General features: G+C 46.5%; 1 protein-coding gene across 2 annotated transcripts; it reads left to right on the top strand.

Moving 5' to 3' along the window:
* On the top strand, positions 1 to 18,328 carry SINHCAF (SIN3-HDAC complex associated factor). 2 transcript variants are annotated; one of them, XM_063323284.1, is made up of 6 exons: positions 1 to 105; positions 10,492 to 10,639; positions 12,599 to 12,698; positions 13,681 to 13,807; positions 14,866 to 15,016; positions 15,892 to 18,328. In XM_063323284.1, exons 2-6 carry the CDS (start codon positions 10,512 to 10,514, stop codon positions 16,052 to 16,054), a joined length of 669 nt encoding a protein of 222 aa, XP_063179354.1. In that variant the 5' UTR covers positions 1 to 105; positions 10,492 to 10,511; the 3' UTR covers positions 16,055 to 18,328. The 2 variants fall into 2 exon arrangements, with proteins under 2 accessions (XP_063179354.1, XP_063179364.1); XM_063323294.1 differs by lacking the exon at positions 1 to 105 and adding an exon at positions 8,374 to 8,502.
* Positions 18,329 to 23,522: the final 5,194 nt, after the last annotated feature.

Raw genomic sequence — 23,522 nt, 5'->3', positions numbered from 1 at the left:
GGCGTGAGCGTGAAGGCTCGCGCGGGCAGGCAGGCAGGCAGGCAGCGCGCGCAGCGGCGGGGCTTCGCCGCGCACCGCACGTTTGTTGGTGGGCGCAGCAGAGCGGTGAGTGATTTATTTTCATTTATTTATTTTCTTTCTGTTTGAGGGGGGGCGGAGAGCGAAAGGAAAGGAAAGAAAAGTCCAGGCGAGGGGGAGCGGGGGGCTTAAACCGTTTTTTGTTTTTTTTGTTTTTTTTTTTCTTTTCGGTGTGTGTTGCTGGGGGTTTGGGTTTGTTTTGTGGGGGGTTTTTTGTTGTTTTGGGGGTTTTGTGTGTGGTTTTTTTTTTTTTTTTTTTTTTTTTTTTTTGCAGCAGGCGGTGGTTTCTGTTAAACGCGAGTTAATCGCGGAGCCGGTCTCGGGCTCTGCCGCGGTGAGGAGACTTTGCCGCCTTGAAACACTTTTGACACGCGTGGTTCCCGTGTGCGGTGTTTCCCCCCCCCCCCCCCTTTTTTTTTTTTCTTTCTTCAATCAGCGGAGTTTTCAAGGAGGTGCGGGCAGGGAGAAACTCCTCCCGCGTTGTCGCAGACCCGTCCCGGCAACTCTTGACTTCTCCCCCCCCCCCCACTTCTCCTTCCCTTTCCCCCTTCAAAATAACGATTAAATCCCCAAATCTGGGGGAAGGAAGCGCGGCCGGGTTCCCGGCGATTTCACTCCAAAAGCCGCGGAGCGGGTTAGGGAAAAACGGGGCGGCGTGGCCGTGCCCCGCATCGCACACCTGTAGCACCGGCGCTCAGAAGTTCGGGGTTGGTGGGGGGAGGGGGGGCACGGTGATGCCCGCCATCCCTCCCTCGCCCCCGGACGGGGGCGAGGGAGGGATGGCGGGCATCACCGTGCCCCACGTGTCGTGAAAGTCGCTCCCGGAGTTTTACCACCCGGGCGGCGTGTCCCCGGCGCGGCACGTAGGCAGCGCCCGGCTGCGGGGAGAAAACAAAGGGCTCGCATGTGCTTCCCCCCACCTCTCCACACACACACACGCACCCCCCCGCGTTGGGAGGCAAAGCGCTCGTCCACGCGTGGGGTGGGAGCTCAGCGCGCACACCCCCCCCCCTCCTCCCCAAGTCGCGTGTGTGCGTGGGGTAAAACTTGTTCCACGGTGGGTTTTGGGTTTTTTTTTTTTTTTATTTAGCGGCCGGCTGCAGGTTTTGGAGGACTTCGGTGAAAGTTTGGATGCACGCGCGCTCCCACGCTGGTGCGTAAAGGGCGGGCGGGCGAGACCCGACGGTCGCCCCGGGGGCTGACGCAGCGTCGGGGGTCCCGGGGGAAGGAAAAGGGGGTGTACGTGTGTGTCCGTGTCGCCCCCGCGTCGCTGGGAGGTCTGCCACGGCCCTTTGAAGTGCAACTGTTGCCATGTTTGAATTACGTCAGGGCCGAGCCATGAGGAACCAGGGACGGGACCGGGGGCGGCGGGGGGGCGGGAGGCGGCCGCCACCCCGCCGGGGCAGGGGGTCGAGGTGCCCGGCGGGGTTGCAGCGGCTCGACCCCCGCTTCCCCCCCCCCACACCCCCCCCCAACTCCCGTCCGCGGCGGTTGGGGCGGCAGCACCGAGACCGCGTGGTGGGGCGGCGTTTGCAGCGCGGGGGCCGCCTCGCAGCGCCCACCTCGGGGCTTTCCTCCCCGGCGCGCCGCCTTCCCCTTCCTGTGCTTTTTAATTTGTTTTGGGTTTTTTTTTTTTTTTTGATAAAAAAATCTTTATTCGCTTTTCGAGCAAGTTGAACGCTCGGCAGCCCTGGGGACGGGGGGGCCGGGTCCACCCGCTTGTGTCCACCCGCGGCTCCACCTGACCGGCGGGGCTGCCCGCGAAAGTAGGTCGTCCGCCCCCGGGGAGGAGAGGGCGGGCGGGGGGGGGGGGTTGGGGGGTGTCTTTTGTTCCCGGCGCTGCCTCGCCTCCGCCCGCCGCAGCCCCCCCCTCGCCACCCCCAGCCGCCGAGCGAGCCCGCCGCCCCGCCGGCGGTAACGGGCGGGAGCGGGGCCGGCACCGGCGCTTGCCACGCGGTGCGCGGCGGAAAGCGGCCGCCGCCTCCCGCACTGCGCCTGTCCCGGGAGCGGCGCGGCCAGCCTCTACCTTGTCGGGCATCTTTTATCACTCTTATTTATTTAAAAAAAAAAAAAAAACAAACCTCGCAGTTTTGCGCCCGGGAAGCGCTTCCCAGTCGCGCGCTCTCCCTTTCATGGGATAAAAGTTGCCGTCTCCTTCCGGATGCGTGTAGCTAAAGGGATTTAAAGAGACCTGCCAAACCTGTTGTTTGCTCGCCTTATGCCTCGGCGCAGCGAGCAGGGCTGAATCCTGCCAGCCCCGGGGCTCCCCCAGCTCCGCCGGCGGCTCTCTCCTGGCGGGAATGGCCCCGGTTCATCCGAGAAAGAGCCTTGCCCCCGCCAGGCTGCTGTCGGTCAGTCCCTTGGACCCGAATTATTCAATGATTACATCACAATGGCAAAAAAAGTTTAGAGCTGCTGTAGTTCCGTAGGCAGCTGGTGCAGGATGCTGCTCCTCAACCTGCTGCTGTGTGCCCAAAGCACGTGTGTCGCAGGGCCGCTGCCACCGTCCCCTCGTGGGTGGGGAGAGGAGAAAGCCCAGTGTCCTGAACTGAGCCCAGAACTTCAACAGCATCGTGTTTGCGTTGGAGGCCGAGCAACATCCTTGAACACAAGCTGACTGCAACGTGCTCTTTTTTCGTTTTGAATTTTAATTTGGCACTGGTGGAAGGTGGTAGGTTGACAGCCATGGAGACATCTGTTTACCCCTTTTTATGAGGCACGCCAGGAGGGTGACGGTTCCTCAGCAAACCCCTTTACCACTGTGTGCTTGCTTTCAAAGGTGAGCTGTTTCTGCCAGCCATGTGTGAGGTGTGTGCTGTGGAAACCCCCTTCTCCCCAGCCTGCACGTAGCCAGATTTCACTGTGTAGTTTACAGCTTTTTTTTAAAAAAAGAGAAAAAGATTGCACGCACTCTGCAGCGTAGGGGCAGTCAGTGAACTGGAGGCCTCTCTGCTGACACCAGTGGACACTGAACTCCTTTGGCACCCAGGTAAATTCCAGGTTTCTTGAGTCCGTGGTAGAGAATCGGCAAATAACAATCCGTGGGATTTTCAAACACACCCACAGGCATGCAGCATCCAGCTCCCACTGAAAGTAGGTGGGATTGAGTGCCAGAGCCTCTGGGAAAAATTCCTCCTTGCTTCTTCTCTCCCAGCTGGGAGATTCTCAAAGAGAAGCTAATTACCTATGTTTGCAATCTTTCTTTTAAAAAGAAAACATCACTGACTTCTTAGTAGAAGAGGATGTTAAAGGAGCTGATAAATTCACACAGGTTAAAAGTAAACAACATTAAAACTGACGGTTTGCTGTCTTACTGATGCTGAACAGCTCTTTCTGTTACCAAACTCTCTGCTTTGCATTGATTCTGAACACCTGATGCTTCGTAGCTCTTTCATAATGTGATGAACGACATACACAGTCCAACCTGACAACCAGCTTCTCCTTCAGACTTGCACCCCTTGTAGCACTTAGTTTTTAACAGAAAGCAGTAGCTAGGGAGCTGGGGCTTGAAAACTGAGTGGTTAAGCAGAATGCATGGGTGGGACTCCATTTCATGACTCAAGCCTTTGCATTTCTGTAGAACGTGCTCAGTCCAAAGTCCAAGTGAAATGACCAGTAATATTACTTCAGGACATGGAAATGTATCCTTTTTAATGAAGTCACTTCAGCTATTCTGCCAAATAATTACTACTACTTCTGTTCAACTCCCCATCAGGTATGTTACCCTCTAAAAGGGGAAAAAAAAGCACCAAAGCATAACAAACCAAAACTGTTCAGTGTCTCATGATCTTAAGTGTGTATGATGCTTTTTCAGTAGCAGGTGGTTGCAAGCAGCATCGTAACAGCTGCAGTGACTGTGCTGAGATAGGCATCGCAGACTGAACTCCAGCGCTTGCTTGAGAACATCCCAAGTTTTCCTTGCAGGGCTCCTGATGGGGTTGAGCATGGTGTTAGTTATGCAATAGGAGTTTCAGAGGGGAAGTCCTCTTTTAAGAAGGAATGTCTACAGGTGGGATGGGTTTGGAATTTTTTTTTTTTCCCCTATGCAAATTTTACTGATTACTGTTTTCATGCTTTCGCCTATCCCTTCTGGAGCACTAACCACATGGCAGTTTAGAGGAACACCCAGGTGGCTTAGCCTTTCACTTTTTTGGGGTTAGGTGCTTATTTATATATTAGGTTAACCTAAATGGGTTAGGTGCGTATTTCCCACTGAAGATCAGCAGGTAAGTAGGCTCCTTTGTCACCTGACTGCTTCTGAAAACTTGACTCAGAACAGCCTGTGACCCAGCCAGGATGCTGTGGAGGCTCAAACACGGGAAAGAAATGTCCATTTTGATTTTTGACGTGTGCTTGGTGGTTGCTGCCAATTGCATCTGGTGTGCTAAGATAGCACTGTGTGTGCACACCGGTAGCTGCAGACAACTACCAGCAAGAGAGTGAGTTACTTATTTTGGCAGAGGAAAGATTCCTGAAGATGTAGTTCTGACCTTTTACTGGTTTTGCTCAACTTGTCAAGTGAAAACTCCACAGTTTCATTCAGATGTGCCTGGGCTGTAGTAGGCAAATACAGCTTTCCTCCAAGTAACGTTGCTTTGGGTGGAGAGAGGAAGGGAAGTGGAAGGAAAATCTGAGGATGTAGGGGACCAGAAGAGTGTGCAGCATGCACAATTCTAAGGTTCTGCTTGTTGGAAATGAGTCACCATGTTTTGAGCTATAAGGACAGATGCCAGTGTAAAAAATGTTTTTGCAAAGGCTGAAGTTGTATTTTCAGATGACTCTGGTTAGCCTGGTCTCTGACTTCCTTGGAGTATTAAAATATGGTTTTCTGGGGTCCAATTTTAACTTCTATTCCAAAGTTTCTTTTAGCAGCATGTAAACTCAGGGGGGAGGTATGTTTACATTGAGTCTCTGATACAGATCAGCTCCTCCGTTGATGTACAATTCTCTGTCCTCCAGTTGATTTTCAGTAGAAGTATTGCAGTTTACTTCAGCAGAAGGACAGGCCCAAGAATTTATTAGTGAGACAAGCAACTCTGCTTCTGGCGCCATAGACAGCTCTGGAAGCGTTTTTCGTGTGTGTGCATGTGCCTGGGTGTATGCACTTGCAGATGTAAAAGCCAGAGCACATATATTCCTTCTATATAAAGGCATCTGTTTCTTTTCCTTTAAAATTAAAAATAAATGTACCATTTTGGCTATGTTTCTTAGTTCCGATTAAATGCTGTAGAGATGAGCATTGTGTGATTTTTACTGACAGGAACCAGCTGCATCAAAGTATGCAGGCTAGGTCGTATTTTTTCTGTAGCCCAACTTCAGGGAGTCTGTGCCAAAGCTGTTTTGTACGCAGAAGGGGAAATCAAATTATTTGCAGAAGTTCTTCTCTCTAATGATGTACTGGCAGTTTTGGGTTGCACAGAGGGTGGATGATCCCGGGTCAGAGTGAGGAGATGGGAAGAGGGGAAGGTATTGAGTAGTTGGACTGGCATCCCTCTGCTCTCCCATAGCCCTAGGGAATGTTTCTCTTTCAGCTTTGCAAGAAGCAGGTGAGCATGTGCCTTCCGACTGGCCTGATAATTGTGTTACAAAGGGAGACATGCCTGCCTTCTAGGAATTCCTTCCTTTCTATTATAAAGGATTTTCATTCTTCTTGGGTGATCAGAAAGAATGCAGAAGGAATCTGGAAAAGCAAATGAAAGTGGCTCAGCTTTCCTTATTTTAAAATGTAAAAGAGTTCAGAAGTTCCTTCCTAACTTGAAAACTTAATGAGCATCTGAAGCAATAGCTCCTTTTAATTTAGATCATCCTATTAAATGTTGCGAAGAAAACTAAGGCACCGAATTCTAGTCCTGACAGGTAATGAAAGCGCGAAACCATTTTCACACATGTATGATGCATGCTGGTTTGTACCAGCCTTTCACAAATGTAATAAGCTGGGTGTGGGGTGGTTTCTTTTTTATTTCCCACCTACTTTACTGTTCTCTGCTTGACTCCAAATTTTTTTGCAAGACAGGTCTCTATTTTTGATGCCACTCTTCCAAAAGCGAGAGGGCAGAGGGACGGAGAGCGCTTTTTCCTGCAGTCTTTTCTGAGTCCATTCGAGTTGCTAAAGCAGTTGTTTAAAGCAGAACTCAGGGGAATAGCAACTTCTCCTTTTGCAGGGAGCCCAGGGAGGAGGAGGACCACTTTTCCCCTGATGTGGGGGAATACTGCTCCCCTGCTAGTGCAGGTAAATCTCCATTTCTGCAGAATGACAAATAGGCTCCACTAGGATTTCTGATCCTTTGCTGGTGAGCTGTCCCTTTCACTTCTGTGCAACTGCTGATTTAAAAGACATCATATATTTTAATAACGTGCTGATATATGGCAAATGATAACATGATTAAATTTGGCAAAAATATCTTGTGTAATGCTTTTTAACCTCTATGGAAGTTACTTTATTTCCACTTGCCATCTTTTTATCTATCCCAAATTTCACATGATTAGACCTGCACAGCTGAGATTCAGGCGTTATGGTAGTTGGCAGTCTAGCTCCCTGGTTCTAATTTGAGATCTAAATTGCAAAGCTTTCCTGTTAAACCTTTTAAAGGGCACAGTCATGTGTACTTTTAAGTACACTTAAGTCTATAGAAATGTAGTGTCAACTCTAGCACTAGACACGCAATTATGGTTTAGAATGGAAGCTGAGACAGAGAGCTTTAAGTTTAGCAGTGCTGATAAGTAGTACTTCTAGACTCAAATGCTTTACGTTAGCTATTAAGCTCTCCAGCTGACCGAATATTTAGCGTATAATGGTCAAATGGCAACTGTTTAGGATTAAATGTGTAACTGGACTGACGCCTTCCATTTATAACTGCACTTCGATGCAGTTGTCAGAGAAATCTGTTTTACTTGTGGTTTTGCTACTAGCTTTTCCCCATTCAGGCATGATATATGGTAATACCGTCGCTGACCATTCATCAAGTGGGAAACAGATGGCACTAGTTTCCCTTCTATTGAAAGATGTTGTTGAAAGGCTGCTCCTGTGAGAATGGCAGCAACGATGCAAAACAAAATATTTTCAGAATATATGTGTCTGATGCCAATCAATATTAAGTGTAAAACATGCATCTTGTTCTACTGTGGTATAAATACCAACTGTTGCCAGAGATCATCTCATCAGCATCTGTATTTCTGGAAGAAAACGGGTTAGAAAGTAAATCACATTGTTGATATCAGTTTTGTGTCTCGCCCTGTAACAGTCAAGATGTTCTTGCTGCTTAAGTTTTGCAGTACTGATGAACCTTGAGTCTGCAATTAATTAGTCTTTGACTTTCTAAAGAAAAGCACCAGACCACAGACTTAACATTGTGGTAGTCAAACAAAATCTAAAATTGCTGTTTGGTAGTTGAAAATTCCGAGGTGAATATGCTGTTGGATCTCCAGTGGCTTGTTAGACACAGTGTCCTCAAGAGACTGTCTCTTGAAGAAGCACATCAGATGCTAAGAAACAAAATCCATACTCTTTAAGTGTTTGTCTAGATACTCTGTTGTTTATTTGTCTTGACAGTCCAGGGATACTAACCTGATTTGGCTGTGCATTCGTTTGCTACGTGTCCCTGAAAACATAATCCAAGCAGAAGCAGAGAGTAGTTCTGAGTCTAACCATCACTGAACAAGCCCATTTGGCAGGTTGCTAGTTGGATACCTTCTTTTACTGACTATGAGTGCGCTTGGCCTCCACACCAGTGCTGTGCTAATGGAGGGAGCAGTGAATCCCCTAAGAAGTCTGACAGCATTTGGGGTGACTTTGCTGGATATTTGCACCAGTCATCCTTGTGAGCACCTATCTGTAGGTGCTGCAAATGTGCACGAAGAGGAAAGGAATACAGCCCTTCAAGCCTGTGGCAAACAGCATGAGTTGGGACAGTGAAGGAAAGGCCTATACCCTCTGTCTTGCTCCTAAGCTGAATGATAAGGAGATCTTCTGGACTTGCATGAGTCCCAGGCTCGGCAAGGAGTTTGGTTGAGACAAGGTTTTTGGAGAGTTGACTTGTGTCTTGACACAAGTTTGTGTTGACACATGTAATTGCAAGGAGACACAACCTCAGTGGGCACCAAGTGGCCTTGTATTGTAGACTGAAACGTAAACATGTACACTTTCAGCTGGATATGAGTTCCTTAATGGATTTTGTGTAAGAGTATTCACCAGCAATATTAGATAAAAGTTTTGCTTTTCTGTTGTTCTCAGGAGTCTGGGAACCGTGTGTATTTATTTTGCAGTGCTGCCATGCTCTAATCTTCCCCTCTGGGCTTGGGGGATGTATTTTTACGTCAGCATGAAGGACTGTGACTTGGCTTGGATGGTTAACTAGCTTTTGCTGTGATCTTGCAAAAACACGTGGGATCTTTTTCCCCCATATGAAGTCTCTGTCTGTCAGTAAGGTAAGCATGATGCTAGGTACGGTCATTTTGTGGAAGCATATTTTCGACCTCACTGAACCTGCTTTTCAAATGATTATATTGCTGTAATGATGTGGCAAGTCTTGGCGCTGTAGACTGAAGATTTCAGGTTAATTTTCTCTGTCCCTCTGGGGGATATTAGAATTACGTCCCTTACCTTCCTGCAGGTGGAAGATTTGGGGACAGATCGCCATGACACATACATTCACCAGTAACCCAAGTTGGGTTGCTGAGGCTTGTCAGTCCCTGGGGCTGAGAAGTGACTGGGAGTTCACTCTCACCGGACTAGCCCACAAGTGATGGAGATGCTGCTCTCCCAAAAGTCCTGCCTGAGCTACTCGGTCTTTCAGTAGTATTTGTGGGCAGGAGTGGTAGTTTTCTGTTGGCTTCTACAAGAATATAACGACTTGGCCTTTAGTTAAAGGGAAGACGGGGAAATCTTTCTTGTGTTATTTGCGTGGCTCCATCTAATTTTAATTTTTTAAAAGCAGAAGTTCTCAGCAGGGGGGACCTGTTCTCGTGAAGCTTCCTGCAGCCGGTGACCTATCCCCTCTCTGAGCAGTTTGTGTGTGATAAGCAGAGGTGGCCGCCCGCTCCCTGCAGCGCGTGGTTGAGGCAGACCTTGCACCGTGGTCTGTTTAAAAGAGAACGTCTTGGAACGGTCCCCGCCTGTGTTGTGAGACAGATGCTGTGTGGCCTGTGAGGACTTGCTGTGTGTCCAGGCCCAGCGCCAGGAAAGCACCAACTTTGCTCAGTTGTTGGTGTGGTTTTTTGAAGCGCTGTGGGAGCTGTTTGCTCTGACAGCTTCTCGTGCCCTGTCAGGCTGTGCCAGTCTGCACTGGGGAGTAACTGGGGCCCAGGGAGAACTGATTTGGTGGTGGGGACAGCATGTGTTGAAGGGGTTTTTGTCTTGATGACGGCACTAATACACTTGTAACTAACTTTAAAAGTTTCTGCCTGGAAAACACCTCTGCTGTATGTTACCTGCTCTGATGGCAAATCCCAGCCCAGCTGTTACTGAAAAGGGGAGGCAGACCTTTAAGAGCAGCACGGCTTTTGGCTTTCTGAGCCGGCGCTGAGTTTGCAGAGCTGGTGGTGAAGAAGAAGCAATTTCCCTGTAACTGGAGTACCTTTTGCTCTGGCATCACTGACGGTGGCTGGGATGCGTGGTAGGCGCATACTGAAATGCGCCCCAAGGTCCTGCTCCCCGAGCCCTTTTCTAGCTGGGTTTCCTTCCCATGGAAAGCAGGGTGGGGAAGGCAGGAGGGTGAGAACTGAGCCTGTGCTGACACGGAGCTGGGATGTGGCTGGGATGCTCACCCAGGCCTGAGAATCAAGAAGTGCTCCTGGGTCCCGCAGTGCAGACAGGGCCATGGAGGGCTGGGTGGGACTCCACCCTGCTGGTTTTAGAGCAGCTTTTCAGGTATGTCTGCCCTACAGCCTAGAGGTATGACTGCAGCTCATTTAAAATGACTCCTCCTCACTTTCGACAAAGTTTGGCAGGGATGTTTCCCACAAACACCCGTGATGATGACGCGGTAGTTCCAGTGACCCAGGGTTCAGCTGCCAACTACTTCTTCAGGGGCTCGGGCAGGTTCACACGGTCTGTCCTGCAGCCTGTTTTGCCACACACACAGGGCTTTCATTAGCCGAGTCAGCTGCATTCACACCTCTGGGTTGTGCTGTTGTAGATGTGCCCTTAGAGTAGAATTATGCAGTAAATGAGCTTGTCACGAGTCCTGCTGGGTATTGCTTAATATTCCAGCTGTTGTTAATTATTTTTTTTAATAAGAAAGTGTATTCTAGGTGCAGCTGCTCTTCAGCGGCAATGCAGGATAAAGCTATGGCCTAATCTAGCAGTTTCCCATCGTGAATTATAATTTACTTTTGGTTTGCCCAGTGAATTGCCCAGGTTTTTTCTTTCAGTATCTAACAGTGATAAGTGACACTAGTTCCTGTTTGTTTTCACAGGCTACAGCTGGAAGGAAAAAATGTTTGGCTTTCACAAACCGAAGATGTATCGGAGTATAGAGGGCTGCTGTATTTGCAGAGCTAAGTCTTCCAGTTCTCGTTTCACTGACAGCAAACGTTATGAAAAGGACTTCCAGAATTGTTTTGGGTAAGATTTTTTCTTTAGTCAACATCATGGTCCGTCATGGTGTTGATCTCCAAGCTATGAACCTGACATGCTGTCCCTCTTGCTCTGAGAGATTGAAAAATTACGTTAGCAGAGGTGTTGCGGGGGGGAAGGCTGGCTTCAGCTTCGTCACAGGTTTCCTGTCCAGGCCAGGAAGGGCTGGATGCTGTTCCTTAGAAGTGTAAATTCCCACACAAGATGGTAAACAGCACAGGTCCATGGAGGTTTTCTGTGTCTCTGAAGATTCAAGAATGTTAGACAAAACTTGATGGGTAAATATTTAGCAGTTCCAGCAGGGTTTATGTGGAGTAGTACCTTGTGTAAGGTATTGGTGCCTTTGTTCAAATAGGACATATCAAGATGTTATTAAAACTTCTCATTGAAAACCCATTCTGATATGGAAACTGAGCATCAAGGAATTAGCTTTCCAGTTAGGTAATGTTGCACATAATGTTACTTGAAAGCATTGGTAAGCAAAACGATAAATACCAGTGATTTTTTTGTACCAGCTGCTGTGACCTTTTAACTTTTTTTAAATACTTCCTAAGAACTTTGGAATTCTGTCTAAATTTGTGTCCTTGAACTGTCAGCAAAGCCAATTCTTCTGTGGTAGCTTGTAATTATTTGTTACTTGGTTTATTCTGAAATTTTTTTTCTAAGGCAATAAGAATTTCTCCTCATTGTGTTGTAGTTTTCCATTAAATTATTTCCTCTGGAAAAAAACTCTGTTGTCAATAGATATTTTCTGCTTTTTCTTTCCCATCTTGTTGGATTACCTCTCATCAAAACCTTAGGCCTGAGTGGAAATTTCATGCGTCATATTGAAAACTATATATACATATCAGTATTGCTGCTCTTGTCTCAAGTGCTTAATGTCATATATGTAAATCTTTGCAATCTTTAGAAATATTTCCCTCCCCTTTTTCTAGAAACAGTCCTTTCAAGTGTTGAAAGGACGAAACCAAAGCTTTATAATGCTTTGTATTTACCATGGATTTTTGTACATAAATTTGGTGCTACAGTTTTCCTTGTCATATTTCTTGGCTACTGTCCTTGGCAATGAAAAAACTGTGTGAAGGCCCGTTGCAATTTTATTTTATTTTTTTGTTAACTGCAGTAAAGAAGGTTGCAGTTCTTTTCAGATCTTTTCTGATAGCACAAGACCAAGGGCCCCCAGACCAGGGCCTTTGGTCTTGTGCTATCTGAAATACGTTTGCCAAGGTAAAAATGCAGTCTTAACACTGAGCAAATAATGGCTTATCTGAGCCTGCCGCATTCATCTATAAATGCTTCAAAGTCCTCCCATTTAAATAGCTACAAAAAAATCTACAGTGTATCCCCTCTATATTTCTTTTAGCATGGATTAGCAGTAGAGATAATTTCTGAAGAAAGCTCGTTAAAGGGAGCGAGTGTTGCTGTCATTCCAGTGAATCCTGTTTCTGAAACCTTATCCTACGCTTATGCAGGAGTGTGTTAGGTGGTATTTGTTACTCATCCTTGAAGCTCTGTGACAAAGTTAAGAGCTGAATAAGCTTTTGTCTGATCTCTGAGGTCTGTTCCCAAATGTACATTTAAGGAATACGATCATTTCTCCTCCCTCTCCAGTCAAACCAACCAACCCACTGGAACTATGTATTGTTTTGTTGTTTTTCTTTCATTTTAAATAAAATCAATTGAAGCTGATGGGACTGTCGTTTTTAGTGCCCCTCTGGAGGCAGATTACACCTCTTTCTGTTTCTATATGGAAGAGTGCTTTCTGAAAGTGAGACCTCTGGTCTTTAAATGGCAGTGTTTGAGCGCCTCAGGTGAATTGTAATGCCTGAAAAACAGAACCTGAGAACCCTTTTTTCACGTCAATTTGTATGCTTCTTGATGTTATCAAGTGTGTGTGGGTGCTTTTATTAACTGTTGTCAAGTGATTTTTGCTTTTGTTTTTACCAGGCTCCATGAGGCCCGCTCAGGAGATATTTGCAATGCCTGTGTCCTTTTGGTGAAAAGATGGAAAAAATTGCCAGCAGGATCCAAAAAGAACTGGAATCACGTTAGTAATTTAATTCTCCTCCACCCCAGAGCCAACTCATCTCTGCCTTAGTCCATCCTGCTAGAGAGGGGAGGTGCTCATAAGGGTTTGGGGTTTTCTATTTCCTCCACGCTCTCCCTTCCCACCCTCAGCATCTCTAAATCCTTCCTGGAGTATTTCCTGTTACATGGCTCTTATCTGTCTTCATTTGGCTTACGTGCAAACGGTGATTATGCAAGCCCAGGATGGAGCCACAGCCTAACTTACCTTGTAATTCCTTGTTTTCACAAGCTCATAACTTTGTCCAAAAGTCTCTTATGACACTCAAAACGTTTCAAATTTGGCCTCTTTCCAAAATCGGTTGCTCTCTTTTTTTAGTCTTTTTTTTTTTTTTTTAAATAGTTTGAACATCAAGGTGACTCGCTCAAGCAACACATAAATCAGTGTCGTTTAGTCAGATAATTACAATGACTAATATCTCGCAGCTATTCCCACTCCTATATTCTGTTTTGATACATCTAATTCAGTTTGGGCCTAGGGCTGGGAAGATGATCAGGATTCTTTGTGTATGTTATAATCTTTATTCAGGAAGCCTTGATGGTAATGGGAGCCAGAACTATGGTTATTACTACCACTACCTTTATTCTGAAGTTAAATTGATGATTTTTTTAAAAAACTCCAGGGCAAATGCTTGGCAGACACTCTTAATTGAATCTGTATTGGCTTAAACAACTGTCGTCTGCTAAACTGAATTTTTAAAAAATAGGAAGAAGGCAAAAGTTTAACTGAATGTGCATTTTAAACTAGTTTGCTGCCTTTTCCTACAGACTCAGCCTCTTACAATCCAGATTTAAATGAAACGTAGGAGTGTCAGTGCACAGAACTGCCTCGGTTTAACTAAATTGGTTTTGAACACCTTCAGCTAAGTCATTACAGGTACCTTGACTAGGGCATTATCTGGGCATGATGCAGAAGTATTATGCATGCGTTTTCTGTGTTCTAGGTAGTAGATGCCAGGGCTGGACCCAGTCTTAAAACAACATTGAAACCAAAGAAAATGAAAACTCTGTCTGGAAGCAGAATAAAGAGCAATCAAATCAGCAAACTGCAAAAGGAATTCAAGCGGCACAGTAAGTGGATCCAAAGAGATTTTGGCAATAAACTCTGGCCTCCCCTAACGTAGTTGTCAGCCTTTTTCTTCCATGCATGCTTTCAGCCCAGGCTTTTTAGTTGGCCTAGGGTTTTTTCCCCCTCTTTAAATTCCTACCATGTTTCCTCTGTACAGTTTCCTTACACCTTCCTCTGTCAGTCTCAGTGATTTCTTTCCACTAGCATTTAGACTCTTCAAATAAATTTGGATTTATAGCTTTCCAACAAAGCCATCTGCCAGTTATGCTGTAAATAATATGTCGGTAGTTTAGGTTTTTCCAAAGCAAACCTTCCGGCTTCTTAACTGTTGCTGACTTGTTCTTCTCTCTCTCTTTCAATTATCCTACCTGCCCTGAAGGAAAAGCTCTCCAAAGAATCAGTAAAGGCCCTGACCCAAAGAGCTTGTATCTCCTCATTCAACCTGCTATAGTGAATCCTTATTTATTGTGTTACTGTAGGTGCTAGACATGATAACTAGAAGGTCGGCTAGTAGACCCACTGTTAAGGTGTGCTGCATCTGCACTGAGTTTGTAGTTCATAGTCGCAATCCAGCAGAAGCTCAATACTACCTAACCCATTGCACTAATGAGAAGAGCTTTGCAAGACTTCACCCGAATGGGTAAGAAAGGAGACTTACAGTGAGAGAGAAGGTACTAAGTCTGAAGCACAGATCCCCATTGACTTCAAGGATCTTCCAGTGATTCCAGAGCAGGACTGGGATCTTGTCCAAAGTGTGGCCTGCACAGGCTATGTTTGAGAGCCAGGAACTGAATCCTGATCCTGAACCTCTTTCCAGTCCTTAATGTCCAAGGACCCCCTCCAGTTCCAAGGTCTGCCTGCCAAATGCTGAGAGATAGTCTCTCTGTTGGAATTGGCAGGGGCAAGTCAAAAATGGGTGGTTGTTATTAGGTTTTTCTAGTTAATTAAAAAAAGTCTGTCTCTCTGTTCCCAATCCGCATGCAACCTTTTACAAGTCAGGAAGAGAGGATGAGTCTCCGGATGCATGTCCTGATTCTTGGATTTATTCCTTCCCCTACAGATTCCGATGCCCATAGCACCACTTCGAGTGCTTCCCCAGCTCAGTCGCCCTGTTACAGTAACCAGTCTGACGATGGGTCTGACACAGAGATGAACGCTGGGTCCAGCAGAACACCAGTTTTCTCCTTTTTAGATCTCACATATTGGAAAAGGTAAAAAGCAACAGAATGTGCACTCTGTGCAGATAGCGGTTCACTTCACGTACACAGTGCTTGATTCTGCTTCTTTGGGAATTTCTTGCTGTTGAAATTTATTTGTTTTAAGGATATAATTTAAGTCACAGAGAGTATCTGTTTGTCTTTGGAAAGAAATGCCATATATTTAAGACATTTTTCGCTGTCTCCCTCCAGTTTCCTAAATATTAATGCAGTTGCTGGAAAATATTTTTGGTTTTGGTAGTAACGGGTAATATTCCTGACTGTTGTTATCTTGTGTTAGAACTGTGTTCTGTAGATGTGATGTGTTGACAAGTACAACAGTGCGCTCAGCTTGCCAGCAAAACATAGCATTTGATTTGGTTGACCTGTGATGGCATTCATTTGGGAAAAAAAAAAAAAATCAATCTGGAGTGGGAGGAAACCCACAAGATTTTCTGGGAGCTGATGGGCTTGTTATCTTTTATTGCATGTTGTGACACAGCAATCCCTTGTTTAACTAATTGCTCTATTGAAATTGTGACTTTGCTGCCTCCTCTCAAATAGTGTTTGCAAGTGCATCGTAGTCAAGGTTAGTTCATCTCAGATAGTTGTGTATCTGAAACTTCTCTGGGAAGCAAAATGGGAGACTTAGTTTTGTATAGACATGGGTTTGGGGTTTTTTTCTTCTTCTTTTTTTTCCCAAAGCAGTGTTGTGGATTTAGACACAGACTTGTTTTCTCTCTCTGAGCAGCCTTTTCCCTCCTATGAAACTCCAGCTCAGAGGCTAGAAGTAATGTCTTGGGTCAAACTAACTTTTTTGCATTTCTGTGAATTCTGTATATTCTAAACACACAAACTGTATCTGTCTGTCTCTCTGCCGTTTCTTCCAGGCAAAAGGTCTGCTGTGGAATTATTTACAAAGGGCGTTTTGGGGAAGTCCTCATAGACACTCATCTCTTCAAACCTTGCTGTAGCAATAAAAAGTCTGCCACTGAGAAGCCAGAACAAGAAGGACCACAGTCTCCAGCAATCTCCACCCAAGAGGAGTGGTGACTTCTGTGGATAGCTGCAGAAGGTTATACAGATCCTCTTATTCTCTGGAAAAATACTAGAAATGTGACTGTTCACTTTGGACACCTGCTATGCTGCCAAAAGACTATTCCCTAGAACTGTTTTGGGTTTTACTGCTACAATTCCACAAACTCCGAAGCCAGTTTGTATCCTTTCAGAAAGACTGTACATAATATTTAAGATGCTATGGAACACTTAGCAAAGCTGAATGCTGCTGCAAGGTTGTCCCTCTAATATTCCCCACCCACTTGCTTCACAAGTGAACTTGAGGATGGGGTTTTGTATATTAAAGTATATGTAGTTCATGTTTCTGTATTGAAAGAAGCGGTGGTGTAAGGCATTTTTTAAAGTTGGTTGGTAACTTCCCTTAAATCCCTAAGAAAATATTTCATTCTTAGACATGTATGAGTCAATAAGATGAACTAATACATAGAAATGTTACAAGTCACCTCTCTAGTTATATAAATATATATTTTTAAAGGTGTGGAGATTTCACCCTATACTACTGACGTAACAAAGACAAATATTTCATCCATCCTATGTGACACAGACTGGTAAACTGCAGACATCTCTCCTACAAGTGGTAGTTATCAGAGAAGGCCCCCAACGTAAAATGCTTTTAAGAAAGGGTGGGAGAGCTCTTCTCCTTAGCTAAGGAGGAGGATTTACCTAAGAACTGAACATAGCGAAATGGGAGGCTGCTTTGTTTTAACCCAGAAGCAGACACCCTGGGCTTCGTGTAGTAACTGACTGGTGATTAGAGATGGACCAAGAAAACATCTTGATGCCCAAGTGTAGATGATGGCCAAAACTGAGTAGCTGCTATCTGTTGGTCCAGTGCAGCTAAAATGTGACCACAGACCAGACATCCTGCTGGTTTTGGACCTCACGAAGAACCAAACCCCTTGCTACGCAAATCAGGCTCTGGTCCAGGGATATAATCTGTTTGCAGCCTGGGGTCTGGATTCACAATTGCTCTTTTGGAACCCTTCCCCAGCGGTGCTTCTCTCTGTTTAGGTTTTGGTTTTATTTGTTTGTTTGTTTAAACAACCAGCAGATCAGTGCTTTTGTGAATGCTGGACTTGCTGCAAATTATGAAAAGTTCTGCTAAGTACGGTGCTGTACTGAATCGCGGCAGCTCTGTTTGGATACACGATCAAAAGATAGTATTTCTCACATGGATTCCCGGGCAAACTCCTGTGCAAACCATTGTGACACTCCTTCAAACTCCACTTTGCCTTTAGGGTGGAAGCAGCTTCCTGGAAGAGTGTGCTGCAGTTTTAGCTCCCAATTGCTTCGTGTTCCTTTTATGAAGGTTTAACTCGTGTAATTTGGGAATTCTGCTTTTTTTGTTTGTTTCTGTTTTGGAGGGGAGGGGGGATTTTTCTTACTATTACTTTTTTGGGGTATTCTACAGTGGATTGCTACAAGCTTTCCTTTTTGTGAGAGTCATGGGCGTAATACTGTGGTGGGTAGGGTTTAGGACTGGATTTCCATGTAATCTCACTTCCTGAAATGGGAATGGTTAGCAAATTAAAATATAGGTAGGGAAAGATATGCAGGTTTTAAGAGGAGCCTCTACCCTCAAAGCTTTTATTTTTTCTTTTTTTTTTTTTTTTTTTCTCTCCTGTTGGGTAAGCCAACCTCTGGAGAGGAAGAACATCAGGGGAAACAGGGCTTTGACTTATCACAGCCGTACAGCTTAGAGCTTTCGTTGGTTTTATTTTGCTTTTCCTAAACTCTCTTGAGATTCTGAAGGGACGACAAAGCTGCCTACCTTGCTTTCATCTGCAACCAAACAGAATCATAGAATCATACAGGTTGGAAAAGGCCTTTAAGATCATCGAGTCCAACCGTAGATATAATAGGTATTTGCTTGTATAACGGCTTAACTAGGTTGGTTGTAGGTCTACTAAGGGCTTGAGCAAGAGTCCTAGCTGTTTCTGCAGACACCTGCTTTCATTTGAATTTGTGTTTTCAGCATCAGTAATTCTGTACACCCAAGGCTGCAGTATTGGTGGTAGGATGTGCTCTGATACGGATCATCTCTTCTGTATTTATTTATTTATTGCTAGATTTCAACCGCCAACTGCTTCCCCTACTCCCTCCCACCTCTTCCATTCCCGGTAGTGATGCAAAATGAACTGTATGTAGTCATGCACTTTGTATTAATGTATTAGAAATCTATGGAACCTGTTTTGTACTTTTATACTGTTCAGACACTTGTAATCCAAACTTTTTTTTACTAGGGTAATGAATAAATTTAGACTTATTTAGAAAATAAACAACTTCTCCTCTGTTTATTTCAGCTCTGTTGCATTAATTAGTGTTTGAAGCAGCCCAGGCAACTCATGTTTCTATTTGAACAAGACTTCAAGACATTTTTTTGGTGGGGGTATGAAATAACTCTCTTCCTATTTAATTTGGAAAGAAGAGCAGAGCAAGGGAAGGAGATGGTGTGTATTATGATAGACAAGTGTCTCGGGGCAGAATCAGAGAGCTTTCCCTTGGCACTATGTGTGTGTGTCAGGCATTCCTTTACTGGGAATGGGTGGTGCTGACATTTGGTGTTCCTGGGGGAACTTGCTCTCTTGTCTAGCTCACTGGCATTTAGCGAAGGCCAGCATTAAAGGGTTGAAGCATTTAAAGCATTGAAGTAGCAGCATTAAAGGGTTGGACCTGACAGCGTGTGGAACCGTCCCTTTCCAGCTCCAGCCGAGTCAGTGGAAGAGACTAGTACTCCTCTACGGAAACTGGAGCCTGGAGTGTTTCTTCCCACGACGGGCGTAGTCAGATGGATAAGCTCCAGCAGACTGGTGGGAGGCAAGGTCTCTGGCAGGAGATGGCAGTGAGTAACTGAGTTTAGAAGAAGATGAGGCTTTTCCCTGGTAATGGGGAAAACATTGCAACCTTAAGTGTGATGGCATGTTGCAAGAGACCATTATGGACTTCAGTGGAGACACTGATTTATTCCTGCTGATACACTGTCTATTTTCTTATAAATCGAGCATGATGATACCAAGACACTCATGTAGAAATCACTTCAGTGAGAGCTCTGCATAGACTGCAGATTTACATTATCTGTTGTAGATGTCTAAACATCCTTTGGGCATGGTTCACTTCACCTAAAATGAAAAGCTCTACATAAAGTCACTGAAGAGAAGCAGGTGCACCAAAAGGTGGTTTAAAGCAGTTAAACTTTAGTATGTATCCCACTATTTGCAAATTCCACCCTTTTCCAAGTAATTAATTCCTTTTCCTCTCTTTTACACTGCTGCTGCATGCCAGAGACGACAGATACAGTCTAGGTACCTTCCAAGTGCTGAGAACACCAGTGTTGATGGAGAGAGGGCTTTTTTTCCCGGGGCAGATAACCTAATGGATGGCTACAGCGGAGGAGGAGGATGCTCCTATGGGAACACTGGGGAGGCAGGACTTGCCATCTTCAGAGCAACATGAAATGAAATCAGGAGGCAAAATCCTGGGTAGAACCCTCCTCTGCATCACCTGAATCAGCTGTCACGAGTGTGACATCTGCTAAAACACCTTACAACGCGAGCATTATAAAGATGCTTTTATTATATATCATATTATACTCAAATATATATCATATTATACTCAAAAGATGAGGAAAACAAGGCATGTGACAAGAGCGTATTCTGCTGGAGATCACCAATGGACAGGGAGCAGATCCACAATTTCCAAAGCCTGAGCTGAGTGCCCAGTGCTGCTGGTGATGCGCCCAATGGCAGGTTCTGTTTGCTTTTGTATGTTGCTGCAGGAAGAGTAATCTTACTTTGATTTGTACAATGTGGAAATTCCTCCGTGACTTCTACAACGCTGACCCTATGACCTGCTTTCTGAGCAGATGACTGTGTGCCATCCTCGTGACTAAACAGTTAGAACTCTTCCGAAGTCGTATAAAAATTTAGTCTCAATATGATGTAAGAAAAACGAAAGCTCCTTCTAAATGGTTCTTGTAGCACATAACGTCATTTTTAGGTTGGCCAGATGAGGGGTAAGAGTAGCCTGCAATGTATTCTGCAGTCCTGGTCCTGTGATTGCCAACATCAGAGATGCAGCTCCCTTTTGGCTCACGTTTTCTGTTTCCTTCCCATGGGAGTCTGGCCACCAGGGGGGAAAGGGAGCACATGTCCAGGTCCCCTTTTTCAGACACTGGAAGTGGCACCAGGGAAGTGCTGCTGGCTTCCTCCATATAAACAGTCAATACTAAACAAACCCAAAACCTATGCTCTTTGCAGGATAAGCCAACTGCATCCTGGGCTACATCAAAAGTGTGGCCAGCAGGTCGAGGGAGGTGATTCTGCCCCTCTACTCTGCTCTGGTGAGACCCCACCTGGAGTACTGTGTGCAGCTCTGGGACCCCCAGCATAAGAAGGACATGGACCTGTTGTAGCAGGGGCCTTGAAGATGACCAGGGAGCTGAAGCACTTCTCCTATGAGGACAGGCTGAGAGAGTTGGGATTGTCAGCCTGAAGAACAGAAGGCTCCGGGGAGACCTTATAGGCCCTTCCAGTACCTAAAGGGGGCCCTACGGGAAAGATGGGGAGGGACTCTTTATCAGGGGGTGTAGTGATAGGACGAGGGGTAATGATTTTAAACTGAAAGAGGGTAGGTTTAGATTAGCTATTAGGAAGACATTCTTTACCATGAGGGTGGTGAGGCACTGGAACAGGTTGCCCAGAGAGGTGGTGGATGCCCCATCCCTGGAAGTGTTCAAGGCCAGGCTGGATGGGGCTGTGAGCAGCCTGGTCTAGTGGGAGGTGTCCCTGCCCATGGCAGGGGGGTTGGAACTAGATGATCTTTAAGGTCCCTCCCAACTCTAAGCATTCTATGATATTATATATAGGGTTTGTAAAGCTGCTGAGGTATCTATTTGGTTGCGATGGGCATCATGTAGCAAATCCAGCCTTTTCAGCAAACCCCGTTTTGCTGTTTGGAGGAGAGGTTGCAGTTGGTGTTTCTATTGGAAAGCCCACAGTTGTGCTGATCTGCGATGGCTTCAAATTCTGTTGGTGCAGAATGGGTAAGTTACACGGCTACAGGCCTGCAGAGGAGTGACATGCTCCAGGAGAAAAAACGTTACACAAAACACTTGTGTACTTCCAAATCCTGAGTACATCTGAAGGGAATGTGGCACTAACATTTCATGTCATCTATCACAAAGAGTTCAAGTTTGCTTTTTCTTTTATATTTATTAGTGAGGTTTATTTGGAAGATATTCTCGGATGTAGCCAAGAGAGAGGTTATCGCTAATGGAGACCACGACATCTGCTTTGCCCTGCCCTCCTGCCCAGGAGAGGACTGACTGGGAACGGACAGACTGCCCAGGTATCCCAAGCCGTCACTTCTGGGCACGGGAAAGGACCATTCATGGATCCTGCTCGGCCCCGGCTCTCACACATGGATTCTCTTCATCACGGCTGCCTCAAGCGCTCTGCGCCGCGGCGAGAGGCCGGCCCCAGGGAAGAGGCAGCGGGGTTTCACAGCCGCTGGCTTATTCGGGAATGGCGGCGGGGTCCCCCCACGCCGGTTCCCCCCGTCAGGTGCCGGTGTGGCGGGGGGAGGCCGTGCACGGCCTGGCCCGCCTCTTCCCGGCGGCCGCAAGGTGGCGCAGGCCCCGGCCCGGCCCGGCCCGGGTGGGCCGTTGGAGCGTTCAGCGAGAGGCGGGAACCGGCCGTTACGGCCGTTGGCCCCCGGCGTGAGGCGCGGCCCGGCTGCCCGAGCTGCTGCCGCCGGGCAGCGCCGGTGCGGGCTCCGCGCGCCGTGTCCCTCGTCCGGGTGGCAGCGGGGCGTCTTGCGGGAGTTCCCTGCTCGGCCCAGGGGATCGGGCTTTTCATTGCCCTCCCTCGGCGCTGGCAAAAGCTGAGCCATTCGGTTCTGTTCATCTCTCCGTACCGCACCTACACGGCCTGCTAACTCTGCTCTCGAGTCACAAAAAATAAGCATAAACCCCCTCATTTTCCTCGCCCAGTGTTCCTCTGTGCTGCGGCAGGAGTGCACGGGGCTGGGTCTTTAATGGCTTTCCATCTCAGTGGCCAAAGAAAGAAGAAAAAAACGTTTTTTACCTGGGAAAACCTAATGGCCGGGCTTGTCACCGGCTAATGAACTGTACCCTGGTGGGGCTCTGACCACCTGGTGGTGATTTGAAGCCAGGCCGGCAAATCAGCTAGCAGGCGGGGCTGGGGCTTGCAGGCAGCTGAGCTTGGCTGTGGTGGCTCTTCCTTGCTGACCGCGTGCGGAAGAGTACATGGGAGTCCACCCTGGAACGGCCGTGCGCCCAACACCAAAGAAGAGAAATGGGGAAACAGAGGCAGAACATCACATAGGTACAGGTAGCTCTCATTTTGCTTGGATCAGTGTGTCTCAGCAAAGCGTTTAATCAGTCTTGGTAGTCTCTTGCCTGGGAAGAATAGCCAAGTGGTATGCTTAAACCAAGGGGAGTTTGGGGGGGAGTACTGGGCGTGGGGCCCGTTCCTGAGGAAAGGTGGCCAGAGAGAGGTCTGGGGACACAAGGAGCAAGGGTGAGAGGCCAAGGAAGAGGCAGTGTTTGAGTCTCTTTGGCCACAGGGAATTTCAGAGCACTTGTATAACTAGAGTACCAGCCTGGCTCAGAAAGGCTCCACCATGGCTGTAGGTGATATTGCCAGAGTTATATGTATGCCTGTGGTGGCTATTGAGAAGCTCTGATGGCAGCTTCAGGGTTATGGGAGATGCTTCTTTGTTGCCTCAGAGATTTTACCTGCCATCAGCAGAATAAAGCAACTGTTCAGGTTCTAGTTTAATTACCTCTTTGTTTGTATTCTGTTTTATGATGGTCAGTTGTTCCTTATGTAGGTTTTATTGTGAGCATCATCATGGCTCCAAGGCTCTTGAGAAGAGGTGAAGGGGGAGCAGAAAGCATTATGAGCCTAGACTGTGCTCAGCACAGATGAAGGGCTGATCCCAGTTGGCCAATGTGATTTTGGACACCACAAGATGCTGACTCTTCAGTCAGGCTTAGTGTTGTATCCTCTGACTAATCGACATGCAGGTGTTTAGAGTAGCAGTAAGCGGGTCAGAGAGCCACCATATCTTCTCGAGCATGCTCCTGCTTGCCTGGTCCTGTCTTTGTCCATTGTCACTCTCCTACATCTTAAGAACTAGAAGATGGTGGGGGGCTAAGGAAAGGAGCAGTGCTCCCAGTCTGTTGAAAAGCTTGTGTGACAGGGAAGGAAGTGGTTGGATATTTATTCTGGGTGACACCAGCTGGCTTGTGTGTGGATATGGAGTAGCTTTTCACCCCCTCTCTGTCTCTCCCTGATACCTTCCCAGAGTTGCTTGCCATTTCTAGAAGGCAGCTTAAGGCAAAAAAAGGCAGGCTTAAAACCGCTTTAAGGTGAGGGGGTTAGTGTTTTGTGTGGAAATGGAGATGCCTATCATTAAATGC

Source organism: Chroicocephalus ridibundus, chromosome 1, assembly GCF_963924245.1.
Source record: "Chroicocephalus ridibundus chromosome 1, bChrRid1.1, whole genome shotgun sequence".
Lineage (NCBI taxonomy): Eukaryota > Metazoa > Chordata > Aves > Charadriiformes > Laridae > Chroicocephalus > Chroicocephalus ridibundus.
Note: the sequence above shows the minus strand (reverse complement) of the source record. Positions and strands in the feature narration are given on the sequence as shown.